The 25696-nt window shown below is 51.5% G+C and overlaps 4 protein-coding genes across 4 annotated transcripts; 1 reads left to right on the plus strand and 3 right to left on the minus strand.

Moving 5' to 3' along the window:
- Window positions 1-5336: 5336 nt before the first annotated feature.
- LOC113561953 (legumin J-like) lies at window positions 5337-6901 on the plus strand. Its single transcript, XM_026969630.1, has 5 exons — window positions 5337-5344; window positions 5477-5530; window positions 5920-5965; window positions 6214-6433; window positions 6804-6901. The coding sequence occupies exons 1-5, from the start codon at window positions 5337-5339 to the stop codon at window positions 6899-6901; spliced, it is 426 nt and encodes a 141-aa protein (XP_026825431.1).
- A 10537-nt stretch (window positions 6902-17438) lies between these two features.
- LOC113561954 (matrix metalloproteinase-17-like) lies at window positions 17439-17840 on the minus strand. Its single transcript, XM_026969631.1, has one exon. It carries the CDS (start codon window positions 17838-17840, stop codon window positions 17439-17441), a length of 402 nt encoding a protein of 133 aa, XP_026825432.1.
- Window positions 17841-17933: 93 nt separating this feature from the next.
- Window positions 17934-18500, minus strand: LOC105279125 (hatching enzyme). Its single transcript, XM_011338695.2, has one exon. It carries the CDS (start codon window positions 18498-18500, stop codon window positions 17934-17936), a length of 567 nt encoding a protein of 188 aa, XP_011336997.2.
- A 2085-nt stretch (window positions 18501-20585) lies between these two features.
- Window positions 20586-21131, minus strand: LOC105279124. Its single transcript, XM_011338694.1, has one exon. It carries the CDS (start codon window positions 21129-21131, stop codon window positions 20586-20588), a length of 546 nt encoding a protein of 181 aa, XP_011336996.1.
- Between the last annotated feature and the right edge of the window lie 4565 nt (window positions 21132-25696).

Below are 25696 nucleotides of genomic sequence, written 5' to 3' on the forward strand. Positions count from 1 at the left end.
ACAGAGCAAGAGAAGCTGCGTACTGAAATCCTTCGACAAGAGTTGCGAAAGTTAAAGGAATACTAAAGTGAAAACGTAGGCTGTGCATCGTATGGTTTATATTTTTCAGTTCGGGAATTTTATTTGTATGTTTGAAGTTATTTACAAAGTTTATTGTAGAAGTTGACGTCATTAAAATATTTTTTCTCTTTTCTATTATATTTATTCAGTGCATCTGCTCTTATATCCTTGTAGCTTCTAGTTCCTATCTACCAATCTGGAAAGGATTAAAGTTGTGTGATAAAACAAAGCAAAAAAGAAATATTAATACAATAGAAAAATATTACATTTTTAAACATTTATTTTATCGTTAAACATTTCGTTAAAACATTAAAACTTACTTTTGAAAATAATTATCCACAAGGGCACGGCACTCTCGATGATTAGGATTTTCTCTCTGTGGTCCACCTAGGCGACGTTGAGGATCGATTGGATGTTCCTCATCGATGTTTCCTTCAGCCAGGAGAATGTCCCAAGGAGCGGGTAATATTATTTCATTATCGTCAGGAGGAACATCTTCTCCTACTTGTCGAGCAATATTATGGAGCACAGCTGTGGCTATAATTATAGGAAAAGAATTTTCTAGACTGACTCGTAACCCAAGAGCCATAACTGGGAAACGTCTTTTCCATACTCCGAACAGGCGCTCAATAGCATTTCTTGTCCGAATCTGAGATTCATTATATAAGTGTTCAGCAGCGTTGTTACATCGGTCCAGTGGAGTCATCATGTAACTCTTACATGCATATCCTCCATCTCCAACAAGTACAGCATTATCGTATCTTCCTTGTAAAAACATTGCTTTTCGATAGCAGTTGTTGAAAATATGGGAGTCATGTGTGCTGCCTGGCCATCTTGCGACAATATCCGTAAACTCCAAATTTGCATTGCAAATAGCTTGTACATTTACTGAAAAGTATCCTTTTCTGTTGCGAAAAACCTCTACATTTGCACCACCTGAAATTCAGTACATATATATACATTAATTTCCAGCGTTCAAATTAAATTATGATCTACTAACTATAATAAAATTAAGTACATAGAAGAGATGTAAATATCTGGCGACTTTATGAACTTGACATGGGTGCAGTCTATTGCACCAATAACTCTTGGAAATCTTGCTTTGTTGTAAAATGCCATTTGTGTCTTGCGGATTTGAGAAGGTGTCTCAGGGAAGAAAACGTGAAGGGGTCGTAGTGAAGCAATAGCACAACTGACCTTATGAACAATTCTATGAGTAGTAGAAGTGCTGAAAACACAAATCTCCAGCAGTGGTTTAAAAACATCCAGTGGCATAAAAACGAAGGGCACATAGCAGCTGATTAATAGGAGACACACAATTATTCCTGAAAAAAGAGATTTCTAATAGTATATCTGTAGCTTGAAACTGAACACTACTTGTTAAAAGAGAGTATCGTATAAAGAGTACTCAAATAAAGCAGAAATAGGAGTCAAAATTGAAAGTGGTTAATTGTGCTTACAACATGCATGTAACCTTCAAATGCAAAAGTTTTGTACACTCTACTGTGAAGGAACATAAGAAAATGACTTTACTTACCTGTCCGTTGGAAATTCAAGCTGATCTTCAATTGCCTCTAAAACAGATAGTATTGTTCGTTTTGACAGCCGAAACCTCATCACAAAATCTGTGTCGTCTAGGCTGTGGAAATGATCTTCTCTATCTCGTATCCACCTTGGTCGACGAACAACAAATTCATCCTCATCATCACTATTCTCACAAACTAACAAATATCCTCTTAGCATTATTATTTCTTGTCGGTTCGATATAATGTTGGGAGTTTCCAGATGAATTTTGATGTTTACAGTCGTAATCGTGGTTTAAATTCGTTAACCGACCAAAATCGGTCAGTTAGTTTTTAAACGTCAATTATTCCTAAACTCGATTAGTTTCTCTTGGTGAAATCCAATATCGAGGATTAAAAACATAATCGAAGTTTAATTTCAATTAATCGCGTTTTACGTTGTTGGTGAAATCGGGCCTAAGTCTGAGGGGAAGTTTAATAAGGGCGTTGGAAAGGGTTCGAAAATCCCCGTCGAATGCCGTTTGAAAGAACTCTCTAACCCACTCCGTTCGCGAGATATCGGGGGAAAACGTTTTTTTGGAAAATCGCCGTTTCCATGGAAACGGTGAGAGATAGAGGATCAGAGAATACGACCTTTTTTACTCGCCATCTCATTTCCTATCGATCCCCCCTATCACCGTTCCCCGTGGGACTCATCGGAAAACCGAGCAACATTTCAGTCACAGAAAAAAGTTACGTATTATCCCGCTAGGAGGATACGGCGGTCACCGGTTTCTCGCTAGAGAAAAATATTTCCCGATCTATATAAGTAGCGACGCCGAGCCGTGGATTAATTGTTGTAACCAAGCGGCGGCTTCTGTTCCTGTTCTCAGGTAAGTAATAGTTAAATTGCAATTTTTGTTTGCCCTGTTCGGGCTTCCTACTGCTTTTTCTGTTCTTCGGTGGACCGAGTAGCCGAAGCGAAGCAGTGTTCCCTACTTTCCACCTCTTGCTTGCAATATAATAAGTCGAACGAGGTGCACTCCTTCCTTCCACCTCTTGCTTGCAATATAATAAGTCGAGCGAGGTGGACTCCTGTGACGGCCAGAATTTTTATGTAACGATGCGTCGTTACGTTGTTGGGGGTAGTTTGCTGCCACCAGGTGGTTTGGTCAAACCACCAAACTTTTTGTGACGTCGTTGCGTCGTTGGTATTGTTGCCACTGAATGTATTTATGTAGCGTGTAACGTGCCGGAATCGTCGTGAGGGTATTGACGTTGATTTCGTTCCTTCGGATCGCTCTTGGTCGTTTCTTCGAGGGTTTCTATCCTTGCAGTTAAGGGATAAAACCCAAGACAAATATCCTTACTTCTGGTGGTTTCCGTAACAGGTAGGATTACAGAAAATGTTGAGTAACTTCTCCTCAATGTGGATTTTTAGATTGGTTTTATTTTAACACTTGAATAAAATACAAAGATACTTTCTACAATTACAAAAGGTACTGACTCGCGTTTGATTCAGAACTGCTCTACTAGCGGATTTAACGCTGTATTATTACAAGCCTACTGTATCTCGCGGAGTACCGTGTTACTACACTATTATACGGAGTACTGAGTTTTAAGACTACTACTTAACAACTGAATTACTACTGAAAACTAACTGACTGATTTAGAATCTGATTGTAAACTGTGCTGCTTGAACTGGCTATTTGAAACTGACTAGTACACTCTACTGTGTCTTTTGTACAACTAGTGACTGCTTGGGAAAATGCGCAGCCTTTTATACTGATTCCAAACAATGGGTAACACGGGTGGTCGTTTTTTGTGTGTAATATGAGCTTCTTATTCTAGGAACGCATGTAACATGATCTATGTTATTTTTAAGAATATAAAATGTTTCTTGGTTAATTGTTTTTCTAAGGAAAGCTTTTCAAAGTAAAACCTATGACTCATTGTGAAATAAAAGATATGAGTCATGCGTACATTAAAGTGTTATCTCTTCACTTGTTATGTTACTCTGATCCTAATATTTTATAATTCGTTAATTTACCAAAAATTAATATAATAAATATACTTCATACATTATTTCTTCTCGCGGATGCACAAGGCATTTACAATAACGTATTAATAATATTAATAATTTGTGTTGGAAATAACGTCATCAATTGGTAACACCATCAGTCAGTAATGTAGTATATTATCATTCGGTAAGGTAGATTTCTAACATCAATATTTCGTATGTTGGTAATGTACCATCGGTCGGTAAAGTAGATTTCTGATATGTCACTGATTGGCATGGTAGATCTGATTCGCCATGTTGGGTGATGTAACGTTGGTCGGTAAAGTAAATTCCTGATTGGTCGTGTTTTGATAATGTGTCATCAGTCGGTAAAGTAGATTTCTGACTGGTCCTGTTTTGATAATGTATTTTCAGTCGATGAAGTAGATTTCTGACGTCGATATTTTCATATGTTGGTAATGTACCATCGGTCGGTAAAGTGTTCGTCTGTCGGTAATTACCATTGGTTGGTCGGTATTATTACCATCGTAGATTTTACTTCTTTACTTGTCATTCCTGATACTAATTTATATTTTCTCATATTTTCACTATTAAACATACAATATTCATTTTTAAAATGGATATATATATTTTATTATTCCTTAAAAGTCTTTTAATGTTAAAATTTAAAATAAAAAATATAAAAAATAATTGACAGGACGCGACCCGTGACACTCCTTCATGGGGACGGTACTTTTCAGTGCCATTATTTTTAGGGGGAATCAACAGGAGCCCGGCGACTCCGATAGGTACTTTTAAGTGCCAATCGTCGGTAGGGGATGGCGACCCCGATTTCAAACGCCCGGTGGACACAGCACCGTTAGGGGAGGATTTCTATCCTCGGGCCCGTAGTACGCTCATACCGGAACCCTTCTTGGAAGGAAGGCGATCCCTGCTGGGTTCGTTCGACCGACCTTGGAGGACCGGGGGATCTGCTGGTCCGCTAACAGACGCTTCTATAAAAACGTCTCAGGGAAAATTGGTACGTACATGTATGTACAACTTTACTTTCTGTTTCAGGATCATCATCAGCAGCAGCGACAGCAGCATTAGCAGCAAACTACGACTATAACTTTGTAAGTATCGCACGAGTAGTTTGTAACGCGCATGTATATATATCTTTACTTTTTTTTCAGGTGTCATCAGCAGTAGCAGCGAGAATAGAGAGAGAGGCTCACGAGAAGTGAGAACTTGGTAAGTATCGCGCGAGTAGTTTGTAGTGTGCTTACGTGCATGTACACTCGTCAACAAAGTTATCGCAACACAAATGCATATAAATTTTCGCATATTTCAAATAAGTGTAACTCTCCAAAAATTTGTCGTATTGAAAAGTTTTTTTTGCATTCTCAAGGGTAAAGTCTATACTTTAAAGACCATTCGTCATTATGTGGATTTATTCTCCCTTCTTTCCGTCATCTTTCCAAAAGTAAAGACGTGTTACGGCTTCAAAAAATTGCATGAGTTGGCGAACTCCATGGGGTGGGATGAATTTTTTTCGCAACTTGATGGTAACCATCGTAAAGTTTGGGCTTTTTCCTACAAATTCAAAAAGAGATTTCTACAGTTCGTTTTGCGGAGTTATGGTTTGTTAAATTTACCTATGCATTTTTGCTTCATGCATTACCGCCAGCATTAACATTACCCGATGCGCACCACGGGGAGGTTGCTAGTCGGATTTTGCGCATCATGTGTGTATGTGTGTGTGTGAAGCAAAAATGCATAGGTAAATTTAACAAACCATAATTCCGCAAAACAAACTGTAAAAATCTTCTCTTTTTGAATTTGTAGAAAAAAAGTCCAAACTACGATGGTTACCATGAAGTGAGTGTATATACATCTTTACTTTATTTTTCAGGTGTCATCATCAGCAGCAGCAGCAGCAGCGAGAAGAGAGGGAGGCTCACGACAAGTGAGAACTTGGTAAGTATCGCGCCAGTAGTTTGTAGGTAAATTTCCGAAAGTAGGTGTGTGTGTGTGTGTGCGTGCAGGGTAAATATTCTGTACTTACCTTAACTATATTTACCTTAAATATCCTATACTTATCTAAAATATCCTATACTTACCTAAATTATCTTATACCTACGTGAAATACCTATACCTTAGCCCGGGTAGCACAAAAATCCAAAGAACATCGCAAAGACGTCCTTTAGATATTTCTATAAAAGAGATCTAAAGGACGTCTTTACGATGTTTTTTTGATGTTTGTGCTACCTGGGAGTGTATACTTACCTTAAATGTCCTATACTTACCTTAAATATCGTATACTTTACAATTTTTACTTTCTTTTTCATGTTCTAGCAGCGTGAGGAGTAGCAGCAGTAGCACAGCTACCGAAGAGAACTCGGTAAGTAGGAGCTTACTTTATTTTATATTTACCTTAAATATCCTATACCTACGTGAAATAACCTATACTTACCTTAGCCCGGGTAGCACGAAAACCCAAAAAACACCGCAAAGACGTCCTTTAGGTATCTTTTGATAAAATAGATCTAAAGGACGTCTTTACGATGTCTGTTTGATTTTTATGCTACCGCGGAGTGTATACTTAGCTTAAACACATATATTTTTCTATATACTTGTACACGTTTTCAGATGGATAGCGAGGCGGAGGACGTACTCCAGCAGGAGTGCCTCCGCCCCTGTCGTGTAAGGGTGGAAAGGCTTTCCATCCCTGTGGGCGAGAAAAGTGAGTCGCAATTTCCTCGCCTCACGCGTCGGCGCACCGCGACGCGTAGACTCTCATCATCCTCGTCGTCGGAGGAGCAGGAGAAGGAGGATGAAGAGGAGCATGAGCAGGAGGAGGAGGAGGAGAGTAACAGCAGCAGCACCATCACCACCACCACCACCACCGACGATGAGGAGGAAGCGGCGCGCACAACGGTGAACGGCCTGTCCCCGACCCCACTCACGGTTTGCGACTTTAAGGATGGTCGTGTACACGTCGTGGGCGACATCGACTCCTTGCTCGTGTGCGCCACGTCGCTGCAACCTTTTCGATGCCGCTATATTGCCAAGGTAAACACAAGACCGGCGATCGGCATCTGCCGCAATACGAAATTATCGGCCTACATCAACAAAAGGGATCGTTTCGATCCGCGCGAGGCGCGTCAGCGCGACGAACGCATTGTAACGAGTGCCAGCTCGCCACGGTGGATAGCAGAAGCATTTATATGCTTTTCCAGACCGAAGAGGCGAGTGCGTTGTACGAGGGGATCCCATTCGACCCCAATCCCAGGCGGAACGAGCGGCTCCGCTCGACGATCAACGCATTCTTCGCTAGGATCATCGCCCGTGCGGTCCGTTGCCTGCCCTGGGAATCGCTGACGGCGCGCGGCGGATTCACGTACCTTCGTCACGACGCTGATCGAATGTATAACGTGATGTGTGCGGATTTCCCGTTCTTCGCGAGCCACGTCGATTATTATCTCCGCGAGACTGACCTCGAACGACATTGCGAGATACGGTATGTCAGATTCTATATGTGCGAACACGGCATGCGGCTGCCACCCGATCGGGCCCTGGCCCTCCTGCGTGAGACCGTCGACGTCGACCACGACGACGTCGACATTGTGCAGGTGCACCGCGCCGACACGCTGCAATTGCCGGACGACCAGCCGATCGTAGTTAAGCTGGACGGCGCAGCGCGCAACGAGGAATCGCTGCGCTCTATGTACGCCGGATCCGTCCAGCTACGCGGTAGACTTGAGCGCTATCGCGTCGGCTTTACCGCCAGCTACAGCTATTTCGTCAACAACGCGTCCCCGCCTGTCAACGATCGTATCGTCACCTTCGCGCAGGCATACTGCTCCGCCGCCAAAATGGCACGTCCCGCAAGTTCCGGACGAATGGCGTCGTACGCGGTGTGTCGCGGCTATACGAGCATCAGCCCGAGCAACAGGGTGATGCGCGCCTTAAGCTCCGGCATCCTCCAGTCACTGCACGATATGGTGGAGTACGTAATCAACTACGTGCGAGTGGGGCACACGCTTCGCGTCGAGGAGGTAATCACCCTCGACAGCAGGCACATCCGTGGCCCCATGATGGACAACATATTCCGTCTCAATATATTTATGGAGGACGTCGAGGGTGACGCAATGTGCATCACGACGAGGGAGCTCCTCGAGCGAGGACTACTCATTAGGTTGCACGAGTGGCAGCGACACATGGACGAATTAATCGGCGATGACATAGAGTTCCTCTTATCTGTATACCGCGCGAGGACCACCGAGGAGGACCACCCGTTGCCGTGGGTGCCCATCACCTACGTGCGCCGTGTAATCAGAGCGGAGTTCCGCTTAATGTATTTCGCGCACGGCCTCAGTGTCGCATACAATTACGCGGTGTGCCGCAACATGTTCGCGCGGGGGACAGAGCTCGCGTCCCAGCTGGGCGGAATGATACGGTTGCGTGCATTAATCGACAACACGGACACGTTACACTACCCGATATTCGCGTCCGACATACCCGTCAGACACCTCGCGTGTCTAAGCTTCGTGTGGAAGGCACAAACCGGCCTGCCGCATCCATCGGAGCTGCAGCAGCAGGAAGACGAGGACGCTATGGAGCAGCTACTCGTCCGTTACATGGTAGCGCTGTATGCGGGTTACGCGTACAGCTACCAATTAATCCACCCGACACTGGTGCACCTCTTCGACGTGCCTAGCAATATCCGCTGTTTCTTCGCCGCGCATCACAGCCTCTTCACCGCGGATCGCCTGGTGAAGCTGATCAAACGGTGGAGACCCCGCTCGTTTCCAGTGACCATCGCCCGCGCCGTTCAGGCCGACTACATTGCCAATGCAATGCTGGACCCGCAGACCCCGTTCGCGACCATCGTCCTCGCGAGCATGGAGCTGCGGGGCTCCCCGTGGCACGCGGGAGATTCAAACGTGTGCTCGTCGAGCACGTGGCGCACAACTTTCAGGTGTTTCCTACGCGTCTCGTCACGGACCGAGCCAAGCCGCACGCATGGTGCGTGATGGGGTCCGCCACCGAGCCGGACGTCAGGAGGGGAGCGGGACAGCCGCTCACAATGGCCAGCTTGCGCAGGCAGGCGCGTGCGCTTCGTTCGCGCAAGAAAACGGGCGCCTCCGCGCCATTTTGTACCGGATGGCAGTAGATACTGACAAGTGATCGTCGTCGTCGCCGATGCACAAACGGACGAAACACGTGCGTCCACGTCGCACGCACCGACGCTGCCGCTACCGCAGACGCCACCACCCACGTTGCCAAGACGCAGTGAAACGCTAGTGCCGTACGTTGTACGGCTTACGCCGCGTGACGTGCAGCGACTGACAACCTCTCAACGGCAGAGTAGTACATCGTCACCACCACCGACGTCGCCGCCGCAGCCACGCACGTTGCCTCGCCGTAGCGAGAGACTGCGGCACGCAGACGAGACCACTATCGTCTTCATTGCCATCCACCAGCTACCAAACCGTGTCCTCGTCGAGGCCCAGTCGCCTCGTTACCGGCAGGAGGGTCGCTTACAGAAGAACCTACACGAACAAGCAAGATAGCGTGATCCTCCGTCACGCTATAAAGGAGGGATCCGTGGGCACGCTTGCGTGTTGGAACTCCCTGCGAAACTAACGCTGTAAAAAATATGTTTAGGACGGGGTGGTCGGGGGGCCAAGCCCCCCGACCGAGCGCGCCACCCTCCCCCGGCAAGAAGCCACCCGGGGGCGGAGCCCCCGGTGGGGGGTTTGGGGGGGCGAAGCCCCCCGACTCTAACAAAACAACTTATCCATTTTAAGAAAAAGTTTATCGTATCCAATCTAGTTGATAGGAAAAGTGAGTTTGATAATGTTACCAAGCTTTCGAGACAACGTGCATCATCTCTCGTGTGGATGACATTTTGTGGCTATCTCAGCAACGGTGCGTTCTACGGTGTCATCGCCTGAAGCGAAGTTGTTGGCCTCGACGAGATGAGACTTTTATGTCCTATGATCCGAGCCTCTACTCTTACCGTTGCCGAGAAAACAGCCAGTTTCCTTCTCTAGAGAAGCGTTTTTTCCTGATATCTGGAGAACCATGCATCCTACAGAGTTGTCACCACGAGGAAAATTCTTCGTCACGAGGAATTGTATCGAAAAGGTCCTATGGTGCAACCCCGTATCTCGCTCCCTTTTCGAGAAAACGGCGTTTTTCTTTCTCTAGAGAAGAGTTTAGCCGATATCTCGAGAACGGTGCGTTCCACGGAGTCGATGCCGCGAGCAAAGGTGTTGGCCTCGAGGAGACGCAGCTTTTATGTCCTATGGTCCGACCCTGTATCTCGCTCTGTTTGTGAGAAAAAGGCGATTTTCTTTCTCTAGAGAAGAGTTTTCGGCCGATATCTCGACAACGGTGCGTCCCACGGAGTCGAGGCTGGGAGCAATCTGTTTGGCTCGAGGAGAGGAGTCGTTTTGGTCCTATGAACTACCCCTCTATCTCGCTCCGTTTGGGTCCTGTATACTTGGATCGAGGATTCAAACTTGCAAATTTTCTAAGTCCGAGTAATTTCCCTCAGAAATCGGTCATCCTGGGACTTTACCAGTAGGTTCGCGAGATCGAGAAACGCGTTTTGGACCCATGAATGTTTAACCTTTTTTTGAGAATTTGAAAGTGTTTCCAAGTGATGGTATATCACTTGGACACAGTTCAATTGGACACATTGCAAATGGACACCGTTCATTTGGACACCGAAAATGGCACACCGCTCAAATGGACACCGTGCATTTGGACACCGTTCAATTGCACACCGTGCAGGTGGACACCGTTAACTTGCACACCGTGCAGTTGGACACAGAAAAATGCACACTGTGCAGTTGGACACCGTTTATTTCGACACGGAAAGATGGACATAGTTTGTGCGCGCGCGCACACACACACCGAAGGGGGGTGCGGGGGGCCTTCGGCCCCCCACTCGCACCCCCTCCCCTCGCAGAGTGTGTGGGTGGAAAACGCTTTTTTTCCGTGTCGAAATAAACGATGTCCAACTGCACAGTGTGCATTTTTCTGTATCCAAATGATACATGTGCACATTAACGGTGTCTAAGTGAACTGTGTGCATTTTTCTGTGTCCAACTGCACGGTGTGCAAGTTAACGGTGTCCATCTGCACGGTGTGTAATTAAACGGTGTCCAATTGCACGGTGTCCATTTGAGCGGTGTCCAAATGCACGGTGTCCATTTGAGCGGTGTGCCATTTTCGGTGTCCAATTGAACGGTGTCCATTTGCAACGTGTCCAAGTAAACTGTGTCAAACTGAGGCGCTCCCTTTCCAAGTCCCGAGGGGTAGTGAATGAGTGAGGTATGAAGAAAAGGGTAAGCGCGAAGCCAGAGCCCCGTTGGCTGCCGCGCGATCCTTTAGGACCGCGCGACGTTGCCCGATTCTCACCGCGGGGAGGTGGAGTTGGCGTGTGAGCCAAGCGTCAGGCTCTTCTGAGAATCAGGGAACGGGATGAGGGAAGGATTAAGGAATGGGGAAGGTGAAGGGAAAAAATGTATGAAAGTTTCGCACGCTTAAAAAAATTCCACTCGGCGTAAAAAGAGTACGTCACGTACAGCGTAAATAAAAAATGAAAACTTAATCGTGCGTGCGTGCGTGCGCAAAAAAATAAACAAAAGAAAACGTGCAGCTCTACAGGCTCAGAAATAACGAAAAAGAAAATAAAACACGTTTGGAAAATAAAAATCGCTCGTGCGCGATGTTGTCGCAATAGTTGGCTCTTACCACCACGACAGTTGCTTGCGGACCTTCTGGCGGAGCTCTGCGATGTCATGCCTATATCTTAAGTTGAACGCTGGAGTTCCGAGTCCCGCCGAGATTTGTGTTACGCGGTACCGCATTTGCGACGCGGTAAATCTAAAAACAATGTCCGTGCGCGCATTACGCACCTTGTTCCACTGCGGGAGAAATGGATCGCATCCGCAACGCGAACCGAAGTAACACCCTATCGTGCTCGGGGGTGAATGTGCAAGCCGCTGAGACTCCACGCCTGATATGCTGGCTCGTTCGTCGCGATGTCAATGTCGTCCGTGTACTCGTGCTATCGGACAGGGCAATAACACTCTGCATATCGTGCGCCACTCGGAGACGCTCGCTGCGGCGCGGCAACACGCTCGTCTCGAGACCTGGTTCTCGGCTAGTTCCAGGCTGCGGCTCCGGCTGCGGTTCCCGGCTGGGTCCAGGCTGAGGCTCTAGCTCTACGGGCACGCGTCTTTGGTCGTCGTTGGTCGGAGGATGGCGGGCCGGCTTCGGTCTCTCTTCTCCGACGAGGCTAGAGGAAGAAGAGGAGGACGACGAGGACGAGATTAAGCGCCGTGGCCTGCGCACGGGTGCTCGGACGGGCGAAGCGTCGTCAGTGCGCGTGACGCGGCCAGCGCGCAAATCGCGTAACTCGCGTTTCGCACGCGGCACAGTTATACAAGTGCCTCCCCGCGACACCACTAACCAAACGTGCATACACGCACCGGGCGTAAGCATGCGCGTCGGGAACACCTCGCAGTGTTGCGAGATGTACGCTGCCAACTTAGCCATAAAACCACCGCGCGACGCGGGGAGTCAGTGACCAGACCGAGGCTCGCCTGTACGACGATCGCGAACGGCGTGTGCGGGTTGAGCATGGCCTTTACGATGTACTGCGCATGAATCATGCGACCTATTTTTACGGGACACCGTCGGGCGCCCGCCTGCCGACACTGATCGAGGAAATACTCGAGCGTGAACGCCTGTTCATAATGCTCAAAATATTGGCGTGCGTCCTGCGTCACGTCCGCCGCCTTCGCACGTCTCTCGGACAGCATCATACGCGTATAGGCGTACGCTGCGTACAGCGTTACCAAGTATCTTATTGCCCACGAGTCCCGATCGTCGCCGTCACCTATGACCGATGGGTCGGGGAGGCCGTTCTGGGCCTGCCAGACAAAGCGTACCGTGGGCATAAATCTAACGGGCACGTGCGTCGTGTACACCGGATATACGTAGGAGTCGTCCGGGTCATCGAGGGGGCGCAATTGGACGATCCCGCCCACGTCGGACGTCGTCTCTGTTCCGTTAAGAAACATGTGCCTCGTAACGGCGAAATTGTACATAAAGTTTTGGCCGTGCACGAAGTACATGACGCGATATTCTGCGCGCATCGCGCGTCTGGTGCGATTCGGCGACGTCCAGACCTGCTGCTCATAGTAATCGCTAATCGTGTAGATGGTTTGTAAGAATCACAAGTCAGAGCCGATGCATTCCTTGACGTGCCCCTGCCAGTTGCGGAAGCGAAAGAGCAGGCCCCCATCGAGAAGCATTCTCGTTACAATACAAATGTCCTCCACCTCAGGATGTTCGCAGAAGATGTTTAGCCTGTCGCTAATCTCGTACGACATTCGTTCTTGGATTCGTCGCGCGTCCAGCGTAACAACCTCCTCTAGCCGAAGCGAGTGGTGAAGTTTCACATGTTGCAACGTGTACGAAACGACGTCGGTGAGATATTGCCGGGTCTCCCCACGCATCTGGGACAGCGTCGCGTCCGCGTGTACGTAACCGCGGCATATTGCGTACGTCGCCGTGAGGACCGAATTGGCGGGTCGTGCCATCTTGGCAGCGGCGCAATATCCCTGAGCGTAAGTGACGACGCGGTCGCCGAAGGATGGGCAGGCGTGGACAGCAAAGTAGCTGTAATTTGCCGTGAAGGCGAAGCGGAAACGGCGAGTAGTGCCTCGCAGCCTTATCGCTTGCGCGAACATTGATCTCAGCGATTCGTCTCGCGATCCAACGCCGACAATCCTCACCACGATCGGCTCGTTATTGGGTAAGGAAAGAACATCGGCGCGGTGAATTTGTAGTACGTACAGGTGCGGATGGTCGACCAAGACGACGTCATTAATAAACTCTTTGGCACGCATCGGCGGTAAACGCATACCGTGTTCACAAATGGAAAACCGCACATAGGCCATACCACAGTCCCGTCTCACGTCTGCCTGACGCATAGCGAGCGTAACCTGCTCAGCGAATGCGGCGTAGTCCGCCTGTAAAACGCTGTACGATCGTTATACATCGTGCGCGAGGTACGCAATACCGGTTCTAGCCGTGTCGCATTACGGATCGAGACGTCGCGCGGCAGTCGCCATTACGACGCGTACGAACGACGCAACCGCTACGTCCGGGCGTTTGTCGCGCGAGGGATCCTCGTCCCGCGGAACGTGTTGCAGCAACAAAGCGCATCCTCGGTCCAATTGGAAAAGCATGTATAGCGATCTACCATCTATACTCGCGATTCGACACTCGTGCCACTGGGCACGCGCTGACGGCGCCTCGTCGTCGTGAACGGCCGACGCGGGAGCGCGGAATTCGAAAACAGTGTCGCGCTTTTCCAGATAGCAGGTCAACTTTACATTCCTGCAACGAAGAATCTTGGACCGCACGTGTAACTTGAAAACGTACCGGCAGTTAAACGTGATGAGCAGAGTTTAATCGTTGCAAATAATATACGACAAAAGGGATAGATAATGAAACACCCTCTCCGTTTAGCGCTTGGCCAGGAAGTAAGAGTTTATTGAGATACAACTAAAAGAATGGTCTGTCATACCGACTCGACAGCCAGCGCCGCGTATGGAGCTATATGGAACCCTTTTCCAACATCCTCACTCATTTAAACATTAACTTAATGACAAACAAAAAAATCAATTATTATATGCTAAACCCATAAACACAAAAAACAAAATTAACTTTGGTTTCATATTGCATCTAAACTTAATTTTAAATGCACAACCCCATCTTTAAAGCACAATATACAGTCTTTTGGCCAAATACAGCTTTCGTTAGGCTGTTGGCCACCATGTCCTCGGTAGGTATGTACATTATCTCCACTTGTCCGTCCTTAATCTTCTGTCGGATGAAGTGGTGTCGCACGTCAATGTGTTTAGATCTAGCTCTGAAACCCTCTGTTGTAGCAAGAGCCAAAGCGCTTTGGTTGTCGCATCCAATCCGTACTGCGTTGGTCCTGATGTCAAGATCCAGATCTTGTCCGAAATATTTCAGCCATAATGCTTTTTGCACAGCCGCTGATAGTGCCATGTATTCGGCTTCTGTGCTTGATAACGCCACCGTCTGCTGACGTTTGCTAACCCATGAAATAGCACCACCACTTAAGCCGAAAACGTAAGCCGTACATGATCGCCTTTTGTCCACGTCTGATGCCCAATCAGCGTCTGAAAAACCTGTTAGACCTGATTGCTTTATCTTAGTATAATGTATCTTGAATCCAGCTGTTCCTTTTAAATAGCGAAGGATCTTTTTGACGGCGATCTAATGAGCTCTACCATAATTGGAGTTAAAACGACTCACGTCATTTACCGCGAACGCGATATCTGGTCTAGTACCCTGCACTAGATATAACAGACTGCCGACCGCTTCTTGGTACGGCACGTTTTTCATTTCAAGTCTTTCCTCATCAGTAGTAGGACACATACTCACGGATAACTTTTGGTTCTTGTTGCTTGGAGTAACTACTGGTTTGCACTCAGCCATTCCAAATCGGTTGAGTACCTCGGAAACATACTTGCTAGTAGGTATATAGGGCCGGTTCTAACCCATGAGGCTAGAGGGTGGTGAGGGGAAGGGGGAGGGGGGAGTTGGGACGAGGGGAGGGGAGGGGGAAATGGGCGGGAGCGCCATTTTGGATTTCCCCGCCACTGGATTTCCCGGATGTGGTTTTCCGGTGAGTCACCGGAAGCGAGTCAGGTCCTGGTGGGAGATATTTTTGGACCGGGTGTGGTTTTCCTATCGATAACGTTCTATTTTTGAACGTCCGTGTCCTCGTGGTGGTCCCGCGACGAGTCCCCGAACCGGATGTGGTTTTCCGGCCGATAACGTTCTATTTTTAGAAATTCCTAAATTTTCGCGGGATGTGGTTCGACGGTCGTCCCGCGATCTCACGCAACATCGGCGACGATCGCGTCACGCTCGAACCAGCTCGGACGCGTTCGAGGTCGTGCGGTTATCCTTGAATTTTCCGCCGGACGAGACGCAACGGTTATCTTTGTATCTTCTCGCGTACGGAAGGGTAGCGGGTTCAACGCGACGAAGAGACGCAAGTTGATTAGGAAAAAAGGCTTTATTTGCATTCTACGATTAGCGGGTTCTAGTCCGAGAATTGAACGGTCCTAGAACCCGCCTATATTATCCACTACTTTATCAACTACGGATACATGTAATATTAAGTAAGATAAAAATATAGCATGGCTAATACGGCGGTGTATAATATAACGAGTAGAATGGAGAGATATATATTTATTGTGCCTAATATGTAAGAAATTAAGGAATTTGGATAGATACGGTTCTGTGCGTCGCGATGCCAGTGACTCGAAATTCAACTATTGCGCAAGATATTGTCGCGTGAGTTAAAGGTGTCGATCTATGATTGGCGGATTGAGATACGAGGATCTCGCGTATCGGCTCGAAGGTTCGCAGATCGCGAGAATAGACAGTCGCTCGTTGGCACTCATACGCGGAAGTCATGCGTACGGAAGAGTCGCCTGTTAGCACTCATACGTAGCAGTCGCACGTTAGACGATAAGTCTAGCATCGTGAGGTTAGATCGGCCGGTCTGAGTCCTTTGTCGTGCAGTCGCTTATGTCGTATCGCGCAGTTGTTGTACATCGTGCGTATTGTCGTAATAAACATATCACGTTGAAGTGCGATTGTTTAATCGAGTTACCAAACCCGATTCCCCACGTGCCTGGACAGCGGAACGCTGTTGTACTAGTAGGAGAAGAAGACTACGAGTCATCCTACCTATCTCTCTCTCTCTCTCTCTCTCTCTCTCTCTACTTGAGATTTGGAAAAGACTCTTACAAATACGTATACATTATGCGCGTACGTGGGAGCTTTCGGTATGCAGCGCCGAACTCAGATATTACCGAATACCACGACGAGCAGTTCGCAATCGAGCAGATCGTTGTTGTCGAAGTCCTTGCTGTCGCGTATCACCCTCGGGGGTCGGAAGGATCCTCGACGCCCGCAGCGGCGTGCTTGAAGGCGCGCAGTTTAGCCTCGACTCGTCCGATGACGCTGGACATCGTGGCAATGACGCGCACGGCGCAGTGCCGCAATCCGTACAGATAGCGAACCGTCGGCGCGGACAGGGTCAAACGACTCGAAGGAGTGTCTAGGCGTATGGTCGGCTGACCGTTGATGCTGGCGAAGCGTATCGTCAGGTCGTCCATTCGCATGGGTGGAGGTGCGATGACGTGCTCGCCGTTAGCCCGCGCGAGGTAGTCGCAGACGATGGCTCTACTGTCCACCAGTCCTTTCCACATCTCGGCGTTCAGCAGTATCTCCTTGCCGGTAGTGTCCCCCATCGCGACGTGCACGGTCGCCGTGTCCAAGGTCGGAGGGACGCCTATGCCGATCTCGAGATACTTGTAGCCGGTTCTGGTGAGGTTGTATCTGCGGCTGAGCAGCCTCATGCGCCGTACGTCGACGTTGGACATCGCGGCGAGGTCTCCCCACCTAAGATATGAGATTCTGATTAGATATAAAAAGATATAAAAAAGATTGATAAAAAGGTATCGACGCAACTTACACGCGACGTCGTTTCTTCATGGAGCTCCCCTTCGCCTCCGAACTAGGAGCGGCGTTATCCATCTGCTCTAGCAGTGCCTTGATTTGATACATCGTGCGGTGAACAAGACGTGCGTCTTCTCCTCTCAGATTAAGGACGCTTGACTGGCGTATACCCAAGCGAGACGCTGATTATATACCCTTCTTCTCCCATGTAAAGGCGCGTGACGTAGATGGGAATGTGCGTGTGACTAATCAAACGCGACGCTCGAACGAGCGAGTCAAGCGAGCAGATCCCACAATTTCCGTAGGATATCCTCCCTAGGACACATCACGCCGATCGCGTCGAGATCGAACTCCCCGGACCTCGTCACGGTCTCGGTGAACTCGTTGTACGCGAAGAAGCGATCCCGATGAATGAAGTAGAGGTGTCCATCGGTGTAGCGGTAGGCCGTGCGCGCCGACGACGGTATACCCGGGAAAACGGTCTGCAGCGTGTGGTACCCGCGAGCCGTCATGTTACATTCGTCCATTTCCAGTACAGCGTAATCGTTGTATATGACGTAGGTGCGACCCGTGTGCGAGTTCATCGCGGCGTTGATCACCGCGTTGGGCGGAAGCCCGAGATCCGTGATACGTCGCGGCCACGACGCGCGTAACTCGAGGGTGGGATAAGATACCATGTACACCCAGCCATCGGCGAACAACACTAGGTCCCCCTTGACCGTCTGATACGCCGCCGACAGGCGCGTGACGGTCTTTGGCAGGAACCTCACCTAATCCCTCAGGAAGAACGGCCTGTCGACGATCTTCCCATCCAGGCCGATCGACCACGCGTACTGCCCTTGCGTGATGAACAAGCGCTTTCTCAGCACGAGCATGGTGTCGATATCGCGCCAGGTGCACGGATCGGGCGGTTCCGGCGATGCCGTCGTCGTAGTCGCAGGCGTCGTAGTCGTTTGTACGACCGTAGGCTCGGCAGGCACCACGGTCGACGGCTCGTCCTTCGCGGCGTCGTAGAGATTCCGCACGGCGAGAACGTCCTCCATACCGAGCACCACCGGCCAGTCCACGGCGGGTGAGTACGCGTACATGAGCGAGTTCTCGTCCGTGGTGTGCGACAGCCCCAACGAGTGACCGATCTCGTGAACGAGCGTTCGCAGCAGATGATGCGAATTCTGCGGATTGGGGGTCAGCGCGATGTGCCACGTCTCGCGGTGGTCTATGTGCACCTCCGACACGTCGTTCCGGGCCCCTGTGGGTAACATCGCGTGAGCGAGCACCTTGCCCGGTCCATCGAGGTCATCGGGACAAACGGCGCCGCCGTACCTACGGTCCAGCATTGTGCCTACCCTTGCGGAACGCTATGATGATGTCCGGTGTGTTCGTGTCGCGCGAGAACGTCAGCGACGAGTTCGCGGCCCAGATAGCGAAGGCGGTCTTAGCCGTTCGCAGGGTAGTCCGATCCGCGAGTTGGAAGTTCCACGTGAGATTCAGCCTTGGCCACCGCAACGGCGCGACGCTGAGCCGACGACGGCGCGTTGCTCACCCCACAGCGTGGTCTAGCCATATAACGAAGCGTCGCGTTGTTCAGTGTACCGTCGACCGGAAGGTGGTAGTACTCTTGAAACAGCGAAATCGCGTGACGCAGCTCGTCGTTCGTTATCAGGGATCGATCCGCGGTGCTGTCGAGATAGCCGTAATGTCGAAGAAAATTCACGGCCCCGTCCCTGCTCCGGTACTCGTCGTACGTGGAAGCGAGCGGAAACGCGATAAGGAGGAACGCGACGACTGCGGAAAACGACATCGCGGCGATAAGACCCAGCGCGTACGCCTCGCGCGAGCACGACGGTGCGACTGACGTCGCGCGGGGGGCGATCGCGGGCAGGCGATCGCGGGGAGGCGATCGCGACGCAACGATCCGTCGCCTCGCGAGGATGCTGCACCGAACCGATGACGCTCGGAGGACACCGGCGCGAGCGCGCCGATTTTGGCTACCTCTCACACCCATGGGAGGAAAGTCACAGGAAATTGACTGTGGTTTTCCGTCATCGCTCTTTAAATATAACGCTCTATGCAGCGCGTTTTACCACAAACGATTATATTTAAGGAAAACTCAATGCCTAAGATACTAGTAGACCGCGCGTTTCCTGCAACATGCTCCATGCAATACACGACGAAGCGCATCATGCATCAGTGCAGAATATCGTTCGCGACAGAGTGCAACAAAAAAAAACGATGGAGACATCGTGGACGCAGCTGGTGGAGTGTACGCCGCATCGGTGATGTTCACCGATACGGCCGAAATGTTGACGAGACGTATACATCACGTAGCGCGCAACATGACGCGCATCAACGCCGAGTTTGACGTGCATACTACGACGTACATGATGCAAGACATGTAAGTACTAAACTATTCTTCCAATCCTAGCGTATATTATTGTGTATTATGAGTATATTATTGTGTATTATGCGTCTTCTAGGGGTTTATTACGAACGTATCTCCTGGAGATGGCGGAGGTAATGAGGCAGCAAATATTGTTCCTGGAGGTGGTGGATCGTGACGTCAACCTAAATATCGGGACTGACTACATGGTCGCCGATACACTACCTCCGGAGTAAGTGCAACCGACCGCGCGCACGTTTCGTTAAAATAACGCTTACTTAACCGTGACTCTCTTTTCAGACAACCGTGAGCGAGAGAGGACCACACACATGTTTATATTATAAATAATTTATTATATAAAGTTTCTTATTATACCTATAATATGTAATTCGTAATATATGTAATATATGTAATATATGTAATATGTAATTCATAATATATGTAATATATGAGTATAGGCTTAGAAATATATATCTATCACTAAACAGCGATTGTCTCTCTATTACGTATCGCGCGGTCGACGATCCTTCCGGCACCACCACGCGTGCAACCTCAGCGCGTTCTCCAGCGCGCAGGTCCCGCTGTGCTCGCAGCAGCGATACGTCCCGCGATCGCAACTCTCCAACTCGCTGAGACGACCGATGTCCGCGTAGTCCACGTCGATGGATCTGACGGTCGCGCGACGTTCGCCGACGAGGTCACCCAGTATGTCCTCCAACCACTGCCTCTTCTCCGCGCCCTTGACGTAGACGAGCGCGTTCCCTCTTGTGCCGGATACCGCTCTACGGATTAGAACGCTCGCGAATCCGTAGCTCGCGGTACCGTCCGTCTAGCGTAGGCCGTGGTGGTTGGTCGTAAGCCAGTGGACCTGTGACTTCTCCCTCCTTAGTCAGGCGGCTCCATGGCACCGGTGCGCGGAAGACGTGATGCGCTAGCGCACGTTCCGCCGTATGCAGCACGGCCACTTCCTTCACCGCGAAACCGCCCTTGACGATGAAGCTTTGTAAATCGACGAATATCGGTTCGTCGGTCATGGTTACGACTATACGACTCGTCGAATCACGCTCGTAAGCGGATTGTACTCTACTACGCGCTCGTGAAGTATGAGGCAGGAAGCCGTGGTCTCGGGCGGGACGTTACGTCTGCAGTCGAACTCTATGCGTACGTCGACGGTGGCGCTCTTCACCGCCTCGTTCTGCCTAGAGCAGTCTATAACCACGAGCGGACTGCAGTGTAGGAACTTGCTCATCGTCAGCATCGCACCGTCATCGTCCCGATCGAGCGCGTAGTACGCTCTGCGGAATCTGGTGTACATGTCGTACAGCACTGCGTACCGATTTTTCGTAAAGTCCAGATGCATGTCGTCGTAGGGGTAGAATTCCGAATTGAGAAACAGCTTCACGTTGGAGAGGTCGCATTCGTCGAACAGAGAGGCGTCCTTCGTCCCGAGGTTCCTTCGACCGGTCTGCAGCGCGAAGATGACGTAGCGCGGCTTTTCCAGCTGCGTAGCCGCTTTAACGGCCCAGGTGTGCGCGGTCGTGCTCTGCAGAAGTGGGAACTCGTACAGGTCCCACGAGTGAAACGCCATGCTGAGAAATCACCCGCTCTCGAGGGTGCGCAGCAGCCGTAGTTTGTTGATCTCTGTATCTGATGCTGCGTAGAGCTGATCGGTGGAGCAGCTCGATTCGGATCGCCCAGCGCTGAGTACAAGAGTCGTGCACTCTAGATTCTGGAAATCTCGAGCGGGAGTGGACAGGAGAAAGTATACACAAGTTATCACTCGATTTCGTCGATAGAACAGCTGACTTTATTTTGATCGCGAAATTAGGTCACGGCCAAGAGCTGACGCATGGACAATATTCACTTCGTGTGGTCGGAAGCGTGGACTGATTGTTGAGGAGCCTCTGACAGTGGTCAGGCGGAAATCTTGGCGCGTAAGTCTCTGACAATGTCAGGCGGAAATCTTGACGCGAAGACGGCGTAACTTGCTCTCGGACCGTTCGTTAGGAAGATTAACAATAATAAAAATAACAAAAATTATAAAAGTTTAAGTAGAAATAGAGCACAGTTTGAGAACCCGCTGGAAACGGGCGACGAAGCTGATAGCTCGATCGCGGAAACGGCTCAACGGCACTGGACGCGGCTGACCGAACACGAAAACGAACGACTGATATGTACGGTGTACTCCGAAGCGAATCGGTATAACGATTGATCGAGATTCGGAGCTGCTGGTCGCAAATAGGCTAGCAACTATCGGCTGTTTATCTCCGGGAGAGTCGGAACAAAGACATTCAACGCCTTCCGAACGGTGAAACTTCCATATATGGTATCACCGTTTCGAGCGGGGCGGTCGCGCTTCCCCGTGGTACCTCTTCTTCCGTCCTCGTCACCACCCCGTAGAACGAGCATAACACTTCGCTCTACGCAGCGCGCGACCGTCGAACGTGCAGGCGCACCGCTATCTCTTCGCCGCGGAAGTCGATCGGGCAACCGTTCTGATCGACGACGCGCACCGTGATGTCCGTGACGCTCCGCGCGACGAGCGGAAGGTAAATGATCTGGCCGGGTCTCTCGGACAGTTTATATCCCGGTGGCACGTTGGGTGAGAACTCGTGTATCGTGTGCGCCGGTCTGTCGTTGGTGTACGCTCCCGCGGTGACATTGCACTCCAGGCAAATGACGTTCACGCTCATGATGTTCACCGGTTCGTCGGAAGCGTACCACCTGTTGGGTCGAAGAACGCAGGGCGAGAAACCCAAGAGCGGGCCGATGGTGCCGGGTAGAGCGAAGTTCACCCTGTAGGCGCACTTTATCTCGCTTCGCATGCTGTTGTCGTTCGCGCGTAGAGCGAGCGCTCCCTCCTCACCGTCGGACATGTCGTACGCGCCGAGGTAGTTACCGTCGTTGTCGTCGTCGCCACCGTCGAGGCCCTCCGTCACCGTCGCTCCGCGTCGACGGAGTAACGCGTTCCTCAGGAACCGGCTTATGGCACTGAGCTCGTAGGATCCCTCTGGAATCGTTATCAACGCGTCCTTCTCGCCGAAGTAGAATCTGTTGTTGGTAGCGACGACGTTCAGTATCGAGTTGTAGGTCTCGAAGTCCGCGAGACCGAGCTCGTAGCGGCCGTCGCTCAGATCGATGGGTGGGAAGTAGCTCACCGTGAGGACGCTGCTTCTACCGGTCAGCGTGAGCGTCAGCGACATGGCGAAACGCTACCACTCGACGTTCCGGAGAGAACGTAGACACAACTGCCCACAGATCTGCTCGTCGTACGTCTGATAGCGGTGACGATTGTACGCGATCGTCACGTCACCGCCCAGATAGCGCTCGAGCGCACGCGGCGGTTGCAGGTTACCGAAACCGTCGAAGTAGACGGCTCTATCGCCCCTTTTGGAGTACGCCACCCAATGGGTCCCAGGACCCGCAGAGTCGTCGAGGTTCACGACGCCGCACTCGTTGCGACGAGCGCGCGCGGGTAAGGCGTCGCGCATGAACACCCCTCTGAAGAACGGCACGCGAAGGCGCGCGGCCTCCGCCGCGAGCTGCGCGCCCGTCGTCACGCCCGGTGGCAGTCCTAGCGTCGACGGGGACGTTTTTTTCTTAACGCGTTCGCCACTGCCGGACGCAGCGCACCCAAGCGCGTACGGCGCGAGATACAGGCCACGCGATTGTGACGTTGCAGTTTCTCTAGCTGACGGCGTTTGGCCTTGATGTCGTTCACCGCCTTCGCGACCGTGGCCGCGCCGCCGATCAGCGACCCGAGCGCGCCCAGGACCGGCAGGAGCGGCAAGAAGCCGCCGCGTTTCGCTATCGGAAGACTCCTCGCTGGTCTCTTGGTCACGGTCGTTGTACCCCTCTTCCTCCTCGTTCTCGTTCCACCAACCGTTCGCTTCCTTTTCGCGCCCATTCCGAGTTTCGTCTTGGCCTTGATGGCGGCCCATACGGCCGCCACGGCGGCTCTCTCGCCGAGGCTCGAGTCGCCCGCCCAGACGTGATCGCGCGTTCTGTCCGCGAGCACAAGGTCGGCCGCGTGCCGATCGTCCGTCCGTCGGCTGCGCGAGTAGGCGATGTCGTGCTCGCGGCAGGCAGCGTCCAACGGATTGACGCCGCGATCGCCCCGCGCGAGTCGCTTCGCGAGTCTCGTGCCGGGTCCGCAGAACTGGTAGCCGGGAACGTGAAGCTCGATCGGTAGGGCGTCTATGGCGCGATTGAGCAGACCTGCGCCACGAGCGGCCAGACGCATTCGTCGTTCGCCGGAGCGGTCGTAGGCGCGTGCGGGGGCAATCTCACGTACGCGACTGATCGAACCGGTGGTGTGGATCAACTTATAAATAGCCGGGCTCCTCCGCGCACGCGAGCGATCATGCGCGACATGCGCTACGTCAAGCAGCCCGCGCGGATACGAGTGTCGAACCTGTGCGACAGGATCGGGGGTGGAGAGGGGAGAGCGAGCAGACACGGTTCCCTGCTACCGAATACCATACGCGCCCTGGTCTGCGGCCCGTCGGAATGCGGCAAGACGAACGTTGTGATCGACCTGCTCGAGAGTCCGCACGGCGTGCGCTTCGAGAACGTGTACGTGTACTCGAAGTCGCTGGGACAACCGAAGTACCGCTACCTGGAGCGTCTACTGGGATCGATGGAGGAGATCGGGTACCACGCGTTCCCCGACAGCGGTGACGTCGTACCGCCGCACGAGGCCCCGCCGCACTCGATATTCGTTTTCGACGACGTCGCGTGCGACAGATAGGACGCCATGAGGGAGCACTTCTCGATGGGCAGGCACTCGCTCGTCGACTGCTTCTACCTGTGTCAGACGTACGCCCGGATACCGAAACACCTGCTGCGCGACAACGCGAATCTGCTGATCCTATTTCGACAGGACGGTACTAATCTGCGGCACGTGTACAACGATCACGTGAACACCGACATGACCTTCGAGGAGTTCGTCGCGCTGTGCCGCGACTGTTGGCGCCGGCGGTACGGCTTTCTCGTGATAGATAAGGACAGCGCGCTTCGCAACGGTAAATACAGGCGTGGATTCAACGAGTACGCCGTGCTATAGACGGGGGACGGGGTAGTATAGGGGGCAGTCGTCGCGGGCATATCGAGTGGGGCAGCAGCGCCCGCGCTGCAGGAGCGCGAGGCGATCGCTGAGGAGATCGCGCGCGCGCGATTCGATTCGCAGGAAGCACCGGAGTCTGAGAACCGGCAGAATGGAGAACGAGTGTGCTCTGGAGAGCCACTTCAAGCCGATCGTCGAGCCGTTGAAACGGCTGGTCGAGTACTCCGTCGACGAGCCCGAGGCCGTGGACGCGTCCCGCGTGAAGAGGAAGTTCGAGCACGAGGACGCCGACGCCTCGTCGTCCGCGATAGTTACGCCGCAGAAGCTAAAGATAGGTTGACACAGACTGATTGCCACGTCATCGCCGCTGATTAGCTCGACGCCCGCGCTCGCGGCGCCCGAGACACCGGTGCCGATGAGTCCGCTGGAACGATCCGTCACCGAGGTCATGCAAACTGACGTGAGCAGGAACGCGTTGCTAGCCACGCTCGGACCGCTAGGTTGGAGATACGTAGGCGTAGGTGCTCTGTTCACGGACAGCGGCAGCGGCCCCACGAGCAAGACGAGCGCCATCGACAACGTGTACGGGGTGTACATCAGTGAGACCGGCACGATGCTCGGCAATAAGCGCTTCGACGTCGGCGCGGACGATTCCATGTTTGTGGGCGGTACGCGGTACGAGGGTACGCCCGGTCTGTACGAGCTTATCTTCATGCGAACCCCCGACGAGAGCGTGTACAACGTGCATGATACTACGCTATACTGCAGGATCCTTTTGGCGAAGAACGCGCACAAGCAGAGACATCAGGAGCAAGGGCAGATCAAGGTTAACAAGGGACACAAGTACAGGACGATCATCGCCCCGTTGATGGGCGTTCGCCCAACCGCGGATCGCGGGGGAGCCGGCATGGAACGTCCGCCACCCCCGACCATGAGGGTAACCGACAACAAGATAGACTACGTGCACTGGAACGATCCGAACGAACTGGTGGATCGCCTCAGGCTCATCGAGGCGTCGCGCGGCGCGGGCAATGACTCGCACGACGCCGAGTTCCTGTCTATAATCGAGGAGCTCCGAGAGGCGGGCG

This window comes from Ooceraea biroi, chromosome 5, assembly GCF_003672135.1.
Source record: "Ooceraea biroi isolate clonal line C1 chromosome 5, Obir_v5.4, whole genome shotgun sequence".
In the NCBI taxonomy this organism is placed as follows: Eukaryota; Metazoa; Arthropoda; class Insecta; order Hymenoptera; family Formicidae; genus Ooceraea; species Ooceraea biroi.